Raw genomic sequence first — 14076 nt, 5'->3', positions numbered from 1 at the left:
CTATTTATTCCTACACTCCACTACTCCAAGAGCAACGCTCTTAGTTTTTCTTAGAACTATCTCTTCTTCCCTGAATACACTTAGGTTTTTTTTTTTTTTTTTCCTGTCTCCTTTCACTGTTGGTTGATTAACAGCAGGGTGTTCTAACACCGTCCCGCTGGGAGAATGAGGCCGGAAAGCAGGTGTCAGTGGGCTGTGACTCGGTCTGTGAGTCAGGTGTGTGAGTCTGCAGTGACTTTCGCTTTGTCCACCCAGCGGTCTTTGTCTGTATTGAGGAGGGGGGTGGTTGCTGGGGAGGTCATGGAAGACAGCATTGTGGGTTATTTTTCCGCTTTATCTTACCTGGCTCTGACCGAGTCCCAGTCTAACACCAGTTTGGCGAGCTGCTTCCTCTGCTTCTGGATGTTGGGAATCTCAACCTGCAAAGAACACACCAATACACCACGTGGGACAAGCTCCAGGGTTTTCAGTTTAACATTTGAAAGTGTAGTCTTTATTTACAAATTTTTTTCTCTTTAGGCAAAGGATTTTGTACCCTCTGCTTACTCCCCTTACTTCCAAAAAGAAGCGTAAATGTCAAAAGCACTGATTGTTAACATTTCAGATACAAGTGAACCTTCCCCGTCCAGCCCCCACCGAAGCCCCCACTGAAGCCCCCACCTCTGCGATGCCGTACAGAGGGTCCACAATCTCCTTCTCGACAAAGACTTCGTGCTGAGAGAGTTCCAGAGCCAGCTGATTCTCAGCATCTCCACACGTCTCCAGCATCTTCCTTTAAAAAACAATATACCCCGACAACACACGTACATCCATTAAATCTGGCCCCCAAAACCCACACTAAGCCAGTTCCGCACTCCCCACGATGGGAACACCTTAGGGCGCTACACAATAGAGCCTTAAAAATGTTATAAATTTATTAGGGCGTGAGTCCACAGGCTTGTTCTTTAAAATGAACAAGACTATCTTAGGTACACTGTGTGTGTGCACGGGTGGGATGTGTGTAAACAGTGAGGTGACAACTCACTGAAAGGTTAGGTCCTTGGATCAGGGGACGACCAAGAATTCTCAATATCTCTGAAAATCGTTTAAAACATACATCAAGTTCATTATTCTATTCTGTTTTTTTTGTCTGCTAGAAAATAATAATAAAGTTCATTATACTGTATCTGTTTTCTGTCTTCACGGCCTCGGCAGTGCCCTTCAAAGAACGACAGAGAACTACAGGGCGCAGAACATGGCAGACCCTGGAAATGGGCTGAAAAGTCCAAAGGTCATACCCAGCTGGGAAAGGAGGGCCCATGTTACAGGAGGAGAGAGAGCTGACAGGATCCAAGAACACTAGCCTCGTAGAGAAGCAGGTGGAAGGAAAGGTCAGCCTTCTCTTTTACAATGAAAACAGCTTTACTATTAGATTTTAAAACTATATAATACATGATCACTGTAAAAAAAAAAAAAAAAAAGAGCCACATAATTCAGCAAAGGCCCTATTTTGAGAAGACCTCCACTGCCATTATGGTGATCATCTTTAAAGAAGTGACTCTTAAGGATTGGAAGAGACTGGACAGGGCCTTGGAAGAGACTGGTCAGGGCCTTCCAATAAGTCTGAGTCAACACCTGAACCAGGGAAGGGACTGAGCTCTTTATACCCAGGCTCAGCAGAATAAACACTGACCTATCAATTACTTCATCATCGGCCCTCTGTAGCGTCAATCCCTGCTTCTATTAAAAGAAAGATTCTCTAGCATCCCAGGGGCCTCCCCTGGCGCCTGAGCCATTCCCCTGGCAGATGGGCCATGCCACCATGCTCACGGTCCCTCTGGTCACACAGGAGGCCACCCCCCGGCCACCCACTTCCACCAACCCACAGGGCGCTCGGCTCTCTTTCTGATAGCAGTCAATTCTTACCCCAGGAGAGAGTCTTCTAGCTGAGTTGATGCTTCCAGCATATTCTGAGCGAGAGCTGTCAGAGGGAGTTTTTTCTGGAAGGCAGAAGACAATGGGGTTTTGTTTTTTTCATTAGAGTTGACACCCGTTCTTAATTACCTGCGTCAGATCATCAGTCATTGGTTTCTCCTCCAGGTCCACTGCACAGGTAAGAGATACTTGTTTAGGTTTAGATCCTGGTCTCAAAGGTATCAATAGTCTGACTTAACCTCTGTGTTCGTTTCCTCATGCCTGGAAATTTGGGCTAACAGTACACGGGTCCTAGGGCTGTCTGTTGACTAAAGGAGATATATCAAGGTCAAGCAACCCCCCACATGGTAAGTACTTAGAAGATGTAAGCTGCTATTATTACTGTTGTTGTTGCCATTTCTATAATTACTGATTAATCAAGAGCATACTATGTCCCATGCACTAGGGACATGGGACGTAAGACACAGATCATGCCCTCTGATTATCATGGCAAATAAATGCCACGAACTGCTCAAATTTCAAAAACTGCTAGAATACTCATTCTTAAACTTGCTCTTACATTGGCTGTAATCAGAAAGATTTTGCTTCAGTTAAAAATTTGAAAATACCAAGCTAAATATCCAAAAGAGATTTTTAAGGTTTTTAAGCATAAAACCATTCCTGTTCCTATCAGAGATTGGTTTTTCAGCTGGAAATGACCATAAGGGTCATCTGATTAATGTTCGCATAGTGTGGCTGGGAAATGGGAAGCCCAGGGCGCTTACGTGGCCTGACCAGGCACCCTGGTGAGGGCACAGAGCCAGACCTTAGTGCTGACGGCCCGAGCCCCGGTTCAGAGTCTGTCCACACCTGGCTGGTGGTTTATCTCAGAATATGGGCAGAAGATGCCAGGACAGCTGCACACACGTTGGTCATAACACCATAACCTGCTAACAAAAAATGCTTTCAATGCTGCAGTACCCCATGTCATTTCGCCTTCCAAGTAGGAACAACACTCATGTTTAAAACCCAGGGTTCACCTTGCTGTGGCATAGCTCTGCCTCGACCTCACGCACGGCACCTGCCTTTCCTGCTTTCAAACGGGTCCACTCGATACACTTATAGAATTTCTCTGGAAGGCTATACAAGAAGCTCCTACTACTGGTGGTCCTGGAGAGGGGGACTGGGGGCCCCGGAACAGAGCTGGGAGAGACATCATGTTACGTTCACTTATTATGGATTTTGACCATGTAAATGGACAGCCCATTCAAAATGGCATATTTAAATTTAAAAATAAATAACAATGGGGACTTCCCTGGCTGTCCAGTGCACTTCCATGCAGGGGTCATGGGTTCGATCCCTGGTCAGGGAACTAAGTTCCCACATGGGGCATGGTGCAGCAAAAATAAAACAAAATAACATAAAAAATAAATAAAAATAAATAACAAATATATTTATCCATCTCCCTTCCCTGTCAGGTTATTTTCAAATAAACAAACAACAGGCTTTATCTGCCCCACAGGAGACGCTTCTGGCTTCCACATTTCTAGACTAGGAAGCTATAAGAAAATGGGCAGTACACTTGGATCACAACAGAGGATACTTTATACCTTTTGGTGATGCTGCCTTTCTAAGGGAACTTAATGTATGCTCAATGCAATAAGGAAGAGAAATACACTTTGTGCAACTCTAGATGGAGGTCAATGGGGAAACAAATCATAAAGAGAAGAGTTTATTTTGACAAGTATCATTCAAGTACCCAGCTGTAACTAAGCTGTGGTTTCCATGCCCTGACTCCCAAGCACAACAATCCCGTTTCCTAATGTCCAGATTACAGACCTTCCACTCATTGGACACTGGTTAATGAAGATGCTGTCTACTCACATCAGACGCCTCCACAGAGACGACTGAGGATGTCCTAATTTACAAAAGGCATGCCAGTTACACAAAAATAATTTCAGATCTAACATGTATGACCCACAATATAAGCTGAGAAGTTTGGGTTGAGAAGGCCACCTGCTACGTCTCTCTTCCCTCCAATTCTTGCCTCTCTCCAAGCATGTAAGCTTTCGATGGGGCCTGGGGGAGGCTCCTCTGGTATTTCCTCGAGCCTGAGAGACTGCTGTGATTTTCTCAACATGACTGACATCTGATGGCCACCTATTACCTGTCATTTCCATGGTGACTCCTCTTCCCACGTGCAGACTGTAGACATTCTCAGAGCCTGTCTTGGGCACTTTGATTTGAGGTTGGAAAACGAAGGCTAAGACATTAGGTTTCAGAAATGAGGGTGATACACCTTTGCTCCTGCTGCCTGAAGAGGCCCATCACCTGACACTCTCTCTCCTTTACAGCTAGGCCAGTGCCTCCTCCAGGAATCCTCCCTTAACTCCCCTCTCCTCCTCTGGTGTCCATTCTTGGTCCTAGGCTGTGTCTCAAAGTAGACCAAAGGAACAAGAAGACAGCTCTGTGTGAAGGGCAATGACCTATAGCATGAATGGGAGGAAGCAGGAAATACTGAGACTGATAAGGAAAATTTGATCAGATTATGATGGGCTCAAGTCATCTTCCCCAGGTGGCTCAGTGGTAAAGAATCTTCCTGCAATACAGGAGATGCAGGTTTAATCCCTAGGTCAGGAAGATCCCCTGGAGAAGGAAATGGCAACACATTCCAGTATTCTTGTTTGGATAATCCCAGGGGCAGAGAAGCCTGGGGGGCTACACTTCATAGGGTCTCAGAGAGTTGGACACAACTGAGTGACTGAACACACACATGTCCTCTAAAGAGCTTGGACTTTAGGATATTTTGTTACAGCACAGAGAAAATGGCCAATATTTTATAACAATTTTAAATGGAGTGTAATCTATAAAAATATTAAATCATGAAACTAATACCATATTGTAAGCTCACTATACTTCAATTAAAAAGGAAAGAAAGCTTGAACTTTAACCGAGGCAATGAGAACCAGGCACTGTCCCGACACAACACTGCTGGCCTTATGGGATGCTTCCTTCTGTGGATCTATACCTTCAGACACTGCAGAATGCTTAGTATCTTGGTCCCTGCCCTCCAAATGTCAGGAATGTCCCCCTGACCTTATGGCAACCAAAAAAGTCTCTACGCCCTTCTAAATATCAGGAGTGTAGTTCTGGTCCCTGTTGAGAATAATTAAGCTTAAGATTTTTTTTAATACAGAAGGATAACAGGATCAACTTTTCTGTTGTTTCTGTTTGTTTTTTGGCCTCTCTGCATGGAATGTGGGCTCTTAGTTTCCTGCTGCTGCTGCTACTGCTGCTAAGTCGCTTCAGTCGTGTCCGACTCTGTGCAACCCCATAGATGGCAGCCCACCAGGCTCCCCCGTCCCTGGGATTCTCCAGGCAAGAACACTGGATTGGGTTGCCATTTCTTTCTCCAATGCAGGAAAGTGAAAAGTGAAAGTGAAGTTGCTCAGTCGTGTCCGACTCCTAGCGATCCCATGAACTGCAGCCGACCAGGCTCCTCCGTCCACGGGATTTTCCAGGCAAGAGTACTGGAGTGGGGTGCCATGATCAAACCTGTGCCCTCTGCATTGGAAGTGCAGTCTTAACCCCTGGACCGCCAGGGAAGTCCAGGATCAATTTGTATTTGAGGAAACCAACTCTGGTGATCACACTGAAGAAAGGCTAGAAAAAGAAGGAAATTAAAGGCAGACAATGTAGCTCAAGAAGTGACTGAACAGTCCATATGAGAGGTAACTGGGTCTTGCATTTAGGCGAAGGTGGTAAAGATGGAGTGGAGGTGAGGAATTCAAGACATAGTCACAGACAGAATCACGGGACTTGCAAATCAAGCAGCTATGGGAGGGAGAGGATAAGACAAGCAGGAAAATAAGATAACCTGGTCTGCATAGTAGGGTGCATGGAATTCACAAGTCAACACAGAAGGAAGAATAGGTTATGCGTGCTAAAATAGATAACTAGGGGAGGCAGTATTTTGCTGATTGAAGATGGTTTACAAGTGCCAACAAGGTCCTACTTGTAGAGCACCAGGAACTCTGCTCACTGTTATACAGCAGCCTGGATGGGAGGTGAGTTTGGGGGAGAATGGATACATGTATATGTATGGCCGAGTCCCTTCGCTGTTCACCTGATCTAGCACAACACTGTTAATCAGCTATACTCCAATACAAAATCAAAAGTTTAATTAAAAAACAAAAAAAGACAACATGGTTTACAGGTGCCTGAATAAACACATTAGTTAGGAGCCATGAGGAGAGGAGGGGCCCCAAGGAGTATGAAGGCAAGAATAAGGAGATGAATGGAGGGAATGATATTAACAGGGGAGCAGAGCAGAGGCCATGGCAAGAAAATGTGAAGGAACAGTGGCGGCAGGACCAGTGAGTTGGGCCTGGTTCTGATGGCAAGCTGGCCAGAAACATGTGTAGGAGATATCAAAGGAGATGACACAGATCGTCTGCCATCAATTCTTATGCAATATCTACTGACAAATAAAACAATATGGGGAATCATAGCTTCCCTGAAAGCCATCAAAACTCCCACTTTATAGAGTTACACGGATTTCTAAGGGTTAGAGTACACTCACAGGCTGGGAACTTGTAACACTAAGGAGGGAACTGCCTGATGAACAAAGATGCTGTGCTCTACTCAAGGGATATGGGGACTGGGACGCTTTGAGCAAACGTACCCTGAAGTAGACATCGGATTATTTCCTAGAGCCCATTCTTTCTCCTGCCTATAACAGCATCCTGAATCCTGCTGAGGATCTATTCTGGTTTTGATGGAGCCTACAAGCTGGAGGTAAGACCACAGCCCAAACTCTGGGATGAGCCGTGATTAACTTAAGCTAACCAGCACGTCCCGTCTCCTCACCCAAACTCACCCCCACCCACTGTAACTGGTGGGGGTTGGGAGGAGTTTGTTCAGGAATGGAGAATGTGACCCAACGCACATCAGTGCAATGGGAAGGGACTTCTATCTGTGAATGGTATGGGAAAAAAGTTTCCTCACTCCATTAAGGACACTACTAGAAGACATGCTCTCTACTCCAGCTGGACATGCACAAAGAAGCAGGCAGCCCATGGAAGCTGCTGGTAGCCAGCCTGCACCATGAGGGATAAAGCAGACGCTGAAATAGCTAAGAGGAGAGAAGGAAAGAAACTGGGGTCCTGGTTACACCACTGAAAAGCTAGACCAAGCCCTACCTGCAGTCATCCCAACTACTGGACTTACGAGTAAGTCAGTTAATTCTACTTTCTCAGATAATTCAAGAGAGGCTTTCAGCTTTCTGCGGTCAAAGGATTTCTAATTGACGGTGCAATCTCTAAAGGGCTTCCCTTGTGGCTCAGCTGGTAAAGAATCTGCCTGCAATGTGGGAGACCTGGGTTCAATCCCTGGGTTGGGAAGATGCCCTGGAGAAGGGAAAGGCTACCCACTCCAGTATTCTGGCCTGGAGAATCCCATGGACTGTATATTCCAGGGGGTTGCAAAGAGTCGGACACGAGTGAGTGACTTTCACATTCACTTTCAATCTCTAAAAGCACCTGCAGAGAATTCAGTGTGAGCAGGACCTTCAGCTCAGGGAAGCATGAAAGAATGCTGTGGTCAGGCACGAGTCACGAGCGTGAATGGCGATACAAGGTTCATGTCTGCAGCCAAACCTTCTGATGCCACTTGGGAAAAATCGCCTGATAAAGGGCAAGAAGCTTCTCAGGGACACGAGAATCAGGGCTCCGAGTCCCACCCGGTACTCACGTGTCTCCTCTCTGCGTCGGTGCCATGCTGGCCCTGGAAGCAGGCCATGAGACGCTTGTGGGAATGGTGACACATGGAGCGCACTGTGTCCAGGCGCCGCTCAATCTGAAAACACAAAGACGGATGAGTGGTTGGCAGGGCTCAGGAACCGGCTCAGCCTCCTCTCCTGCACTGTTTGCATGTAGGCAGGGAAAAGTGTCCTGCCGTCGAATTTTTCAGCTCTCAGGGGTAAATGGAAAAGGTTCCCACGCACCTACACCAGGGCTTCTCACCACTGACAGCTGGACTGGATAATTCTGGGCTAGGGGCAGCTGTCCTGTGCATTATCGGTGTGTTTAGCATCATCTCTGGCTTCCACCCACTAGATGCTGGTAGCACCCAACTGCCCCCTTTCTAACAACCAAAATTGTCCCTGGATATTGCCAAAACAGCCCCTGGTTTTGCAGTGAAGCTTCAGATCCCTTAAAGGCTGACTCCATGTGCAGGAGGAGGGGACAGTCCTGACTAGAGCTTGCTCTTTGATGAGTGGTGGCCAAGCCACACACTATAGCACCAGCAAAGTCCCGGGTCCAACCAGCAACACTGCAGATGAACAAGCTGAGGCCAGTGCAGGCCCACTGCCAAGTGGGAAAGCCACGGGGACATTCAGCTTTCTCTAGATTGTGGCAATGGAGTCCTCCACACGCAGTACATCAGACAGAAGAGTCAAAAGATGTGCTCTGCAACTGACACTTGAGATCAGTGTTTTCAAAATTATTCCTTATTGTTCCTTATTGGGCTTGGGATGGAGGAGGGTGGGGGTGTTTTTGCCTATTTATTTATTGTTTTAGAACAAACCTCTAAAGCAAAATGGACAGCCAACAGTAAGAAAGTCTGACTCCGGGGGCCCACTCATCATCATTAGCTTCCCAAAATATTATTGCTGGGATATGGCTGTTTATGGCAAAGAGAGCTGCTTTTTACAGGAAGGAATGCCAAAAATGTGTATTCTGATGACTCATTAAGAATGAGGGCAGGCCCTTAGGGATGCTTTCTATTTTAAAGAAAAATCAACAGATTTCAAGCAGAATACATTTTTACCCCAAAATATTTTACCCAAGGAAATGGTTTTGGGCTTCCTTCTCAAGCAGCCCTTCTTCAGACTGGGGGCCCCCTCCCAGGACCCTGATCTGCAGCCTCACTTATTTAGGACCAGATGCCACATCACTTGCCCCAAATTTTATAATGACCTGATTGTAAGGCATTGGAAAATTAATACATATTCTCCATCGGCCATAAAAGCAGGGGCGGGGCGGGGGGGAACCCAGAAAACTCCATTTTTACTTGATTCCATTTTCCACTGGTGGTGGTTTAGTTGCTAAGTTGTGTCCGATTTTTGCGACCCCGTGGACTGTAGCCTGCCGGGCTCCTCTGTCCATGGGATTCTTCAGGCAAGAATAACAGGGTGGGTTGCCATTTCCGTCTCCAGGAGTTCTTCCCAACCCAGGAATTAAACCCAGGTCTCCTGCATTGGAGGTAGATCCTTTACTGACTGAGCTCCGAAGGAAGCCCCAATTTCCTCTAGAATTCCTTGATGACTCAGACAGTAAAGAATTCACCTGCAGTGCAGGAGACCCAGGTTGGATCTGTGGGTCGGGAAGATCCCCTGGAGAAGGGAATGGCTACCCACTCCAGGATTCTTGCCTGGAGAATTCCATGGACATAGGAGCCTTGCAGGCTACAGTCCATGGGGTCACGAAGAGTCAGACACGACTGAGCGACTTCACTTTTATCAAGTCCACAAGGACAGGGCCTTGGTCTCTTATGTTCACTGATTTATCCCGAGTGCTTTGATCACTGCCTGGCCCATGAATGGAAGGTAGTATGTGTTGAAGGAACAAGTATATACTGAATCCCTGTACACGGTATTAGAAAAACAAGAGTAAATAATTTGTGGTTCTTGCCCTCCTGGGGTTGACAGCCTCTTGGGGAAACTCCATACAAACAAGATAAAAGGGCGGCCTCTTGAACTGCTCTAACTGAGAGCTAAGAAAAGAGGCTGGAGAAAGAGCAAATTAAGGGAAGTCTCACACCAGAAACAAAATAACTTCTGTGGCTTGTGACGGTGGCAATCATATCAACAAGTCATCAATATTTACCCCTTACTACGGGCCAGGCTTTGCTCCCAGGGCTGACCATGTTTAACCCATGAGCCCGTCCTAACAACCCCACAGAGTGATATGTCGATTACCTTCCTTCTAGAGAAGTGGAAACTGAGGCAGAGGGAGGTTCAGAGAATTCTTGAGGGCACCGAACTAGTTAGGGGCAGACCTGGCATGGAATACAGGTGGCTGGTCGCCAGACTCAGCACTTTGAACCACGACACACCTTCTTCATGGCTAAAGATCACAGAAATAAGAGCAGGAAAACAACCGCTGCAGACGTGGAGTATCTGTGTTATAAGGAGTTCCTATATCCTGTGATAAACCGCAATGGAAAAGAATACGAAAAAGGATATAGAGATAGTTGTAACTGAATCATTGTGCTGTACAGCAGAAATTAACACAACCCTGCAAATCAACTAAACTTTAATAAATTTAAAAAAAATAATAAGGATTTATAGAAACTAGCAAACTCCTCAGGCCCCAGTGGGTGTTTGAGCAAAGAGACAAGAACAGACAGTTACTGTCTGAGTCCCGTACGATCTCTGCAATCCTCCACCTGCCAGCAAGAGCTCTGGTCTCTCCTCAGGGCTTTGGGATGAAATTACTGACATGAGATGTGGGAATGAGAATGCTCACAGGAAAACCTAGTGGAACTAGAACAAACAATATTTCTAAAAGTCTGAAAATGGATTTGAAATATCTGATAAAAGTTAGTGGGGAAATAGTGTTAAGAATCTGATTCTTAAGCTATAATATGTGTGTTAGTCACTCAGTCATGTCCGACTCTTTGTGACCCCATGGACTGTAGCCCGCCAGGCTCCTCTGTCCATGGTATTCTCCAGGCAAAAATACTGGGGTGGGTAGCCATTCTCTTCTCCAGGGGAGTTTCCTGACCCAAGGATCGAATCCGGGTTTCCAGATTATTTACCATCTGAGCCACCCGGGAAGCCCTAAACTATAATATTGTACATCAACTATACCTCAATAAAAAATTTATTTTAAAGATTATGATTCTTTAATAAATCTTTTTCTAAAAACCTAGTCCTTGATAAAAATTTCTAGTCCTTAAAAATAGAAAAGAAAAAAGTGCTCTTAAAATCTTCTACCTGCAGAAGACTGTCATAATTTAGGAGACTGTTTTGGCATGGGGTGGGAGCAGAGCACAGGCGGTGTTTTTCTAAATTATGCAGCTCCTTCTCTCCACGGGAAGAGACAGAAAGCCATCTGGGAGCAGACCTCTGGTCTCCAGGGACTCCTTGGAGCACACCTGAGGCAGGTTATGAAAATAAGAGGCTAGGAGACAGGTGGAGAAGTCTTAACAAAACCTGCATGTGGAAGGGGTCCTGTCTTTCTCGAAGTATTCAGTGTGCGTGGGGATCGAGTGGGGTTGGGTGAAGTGATGTGTATATAAGGGTCCCAGCCCTCTTGGGAGAAACACCCAGCCCCACAGTTAGGGAAGTCTACTGAGAGATAGCATGGAGTAGCCGTAATTAAGGTCCCCAGCAGGAAATGCCCCTTCCTGTTCAAAGAGGAAAGTCTGGCCTAGCCATGTGAGGCCACCCTAGAGCCCCTGGGTGGTTTTGAGAGACCTGGTCACTGTCACTGAGACTCTGAGTCCTGCAGGACCCAACTTAGCTCAGTTTGGGGGAAAAGAAGCATATAATGGAGCAAAAAATCCAAACTCTGTTGGAGCTAGTGGGGTCACTGCTGCAGCTGGTGGGGCCTGTTGCATCAAGGGCACCACGCAGCGGCCTGCAGGGACCTGTGACCAGGCCACTGTGCCAACTGCCCAGACGGCCCAGCCAGGCTCCGCCCCCTGTCCCCACCCCAACACCTGGCACTTGAACTTGGGACTAGCCCCATCTGAACTTCATAATATGACACCAAAGTTTCAGATCCCCTTTTATCACCGTGCAACTCAACTGCTTTTCTTTTCCTGCTCAAAACCATGCTAATTCTGTTTCGGGAAAAATCCCCCCAAAACAAAGAACCATAAGGTTCAGTTCTCCCCTATGGGTTTTTTAATTTGTTTGGTTTTTTCTACCTATGGGCTTTTTTGTTGTTGTTCTTATTTAAATGGAGCACTTTAAAAAGTCTTTCTTTTGTTACCTGTAACAGATCTTCACTGAGGACTTCTGTTTTCTCGGCCCTGTGGGAAAAATTCAAAGTTCAGAGTTAGATGTCTGGAAATAAAAAGCAACCCATGAAACTGAGTAATTAGTATCCTGGCGTTTAAAACACAACAGGTAGAAATGAATGATCACAAGGGGGGAATTTTTACCAGTTTTTATATTAGAGGGCGACTTTAGCAAAGCCACAAAGAAACAAACAAATGAAAGTCTGCAGAAACTAGCAACCCTCAAGACCAAATGATTGAGATCAGTGGTTCTCAAACTTGGGCATGCACAGACCCAGCAAGGGGGGGTGGGGGAGGAGGTGTGGCCTTAAAATGCCATAGTCCAGAATTGTAGTGAGATCCTGAATTTGTAACAAGCCCCTCCCTGCCCAGAACTCCCTGGCAGGAGGCCTGTAGACCACACTTTGAGAAAAGACTGCTCTGGAGAAAATTAAACTTTAGTTCTTAAAATGATCACTTCTGAGTTTCACAGCGAACAAGTGTGCCACAGATCCAGAAAGGTTACGCAATCATACACACAGGGTAACAACACTTAAGTCTTCCTTCCTTCAGCTATCTCATCTTTACTTTCAAAAGAGACAAAATAGTTTCACCCTTATCTATGCTTCAGAACTCCTGCTGACCTTTCTAGAGGACTGATACAGCAGCTGACAATCAGCAGAGAATGTGAGCTGCTGGAACCTCACGTGCCAGGCCACCATCTTTTTCCAAGAAGATTTTTCTCTGCAGTCCGAAACAGCAGCATTGTTGGTGTACCCAGAGTCACTACAAATCACTACATTCTGGACTTCTGGTTCAAATAGCGATTTAAGCCCAATCATTTAACATCCCTACCAAATTCCCATTGAAACAAACTGGGACATTTTTAAAGGAAAATGAAAAAAAAAAAAAAAATTCAGTTCTGATCACGCTGTAGGAGGGAGGAGGCAAGACCACTGATGAATCAGAAAATTTGAAGCCTTTTTATAAGATACACTGCAGAACGGAAGGCTGCATGCCCTTGGTCTTGCCCACGTACCAACACAAGAGAAGGAGAAGGCATCTGGCCAGAAAAACCGGTGGGATCCCCAAGAATGACCGCAAAACACTGCTAGGCTCAGAAGGGCACTAGATGCAAGGAGGATGGTGGCCCACAACCCCAATCCCACGCTTGGGAGATGGCACATCAAGCGAAACCCAGCCATTGGCACGGAGAGCTCCAGTATCAGTCATCAACAGCAGTGCCCCAGTTAACCTGGAGATGCCTACAGGAGTGGCTCACTTGTGGTTTCTGCAGGAAACTAGAACTCTGACCTGATTCAATCCTCCCAGGTCCAGAGGAGCAGAGCCTGGAGATCAGGCCAAGGCCCCAGGTTCCCAAAGAGGCCAACTCAACTCTATGAACAAGTTCTGGAAGCAGCCGGCCAAAATACGTCATCCTAGCCCTCGCTTGGCACGCGTGGTGCCAGGCATTGCTGAAGCGCCAAACATAGGTAGTCATGCCAGTTAGGGAAGTGGAGCAGGACCCCAGCTGACTATGATCTCAAGCAAGCGGCCTCGGAGAGAAGCCTGTGAGTCGGCCTCGCAGGGACAAACCTGGCATGAGACCACCATAGCTTCACCATTCATCCCAGCCTTGCCGCTCCTCGAGCAAAATATCACCTCAAGACAATGTAGCTTTCATTTGTCTTCACTGGCCAGAACCCAGAGTTCTGGATAGGGCCCTGGACGACTCTGAGAGCATGCTGATATCTCCTTCTCGAAGTATAAGTAGAGAAAAGTATATGCAGAGAAAAGTATATGCAGAGTATATCTCCTTCTCTAAGTATATGCAGAGAAAAGTCCCAAGGCCTATTAAAATATTCATAAGTTCAAAAGAGAAGATTCAGAGCATATATGTCTACTTATGAAACAAAATTTTAAAAATAGAAGAGGAAAACTTAAGTTTAAAACTCCCATTGTGGTACAGATGGCCAATGGGCACATGAAAAGAGGCTCAACATTGCTAATTATTAGAGAAATACAAATCAAAACGACAATGTAGTACACTTCACTGGTCAGAACGGCCAGCAGTAAAAAGCCTATAAATAATTTATGTGGGAGAGGTTATGGGAAAAAGGGAACCCTCCTATATTGTTGGTGAAGTGAAGTTAAAGTCGCTCAGTCATGTCC

The 14076-nt window shown here is 46.1% G+C and overlaps 1 protein-coding gene across 7 annotated transcripts in view; it reads right to left on the bottom strand.

Annotated features, from left to right (window-relative positions):
* Window positions 1-14076, bottom strand: part of ARHGAP17 (Rho GTPase activating protein 17) — a 100705-nt gene that overhangs the window by 44776 nt on the left and 41853 nt on the right. For 6 of the 7 annotated variants that reach the window (XR_011462638.1, XR_011462639.1, XM_070362665.1 and 3 more), the window contains exons 2-6: window positions 11898-11937; window positions 7645-7749; window positions 1906-1979; window positions 661-772; window positions 343-419 (exon numbers count right to left, since the gene is read on the bottom strand). Coding sequence is in view for 5 of the 7 variants with exons in the window: in XM_070362665.1 (XP_070218766.1) it covers window positions 343-419; window positions 661-772; window positions 1906-1979; window positions 7645-7749; window positions 11898-11937 (408 nt within the window). In the remaining 2 variants the exon portion in view is untranslated. Of the gene's footprint in view, window positions 1-342; window positions 420-660; window positions 773-1905; window positions 1980-7644; window positions 7750-9874; window positions 10023-11897; window positions 11938-14076 lie in introns of those variants that run through there. The other variant, XM_070362666.1, reaches the window with a different exon arrangement.

Source organism: Bos mutus, chromosome 25 (assembly GCF_027580195.1).
Source record: "Bos mutus isolate GX-2022 chromosome 25, NWIPB_WYAK_1.1, whole genome shotgun sequence".
NCBI classification, from domain to species: Eukaryota; Metazoa; Chordata; class Mammalia; order Artiodactyla; family Bovidae; genus Bos; species Bos mutus.
Note: the sequence above shows the minus strand (reverse complement) of the source record. Positions and strands in the feature narration are given on the sequence as shown.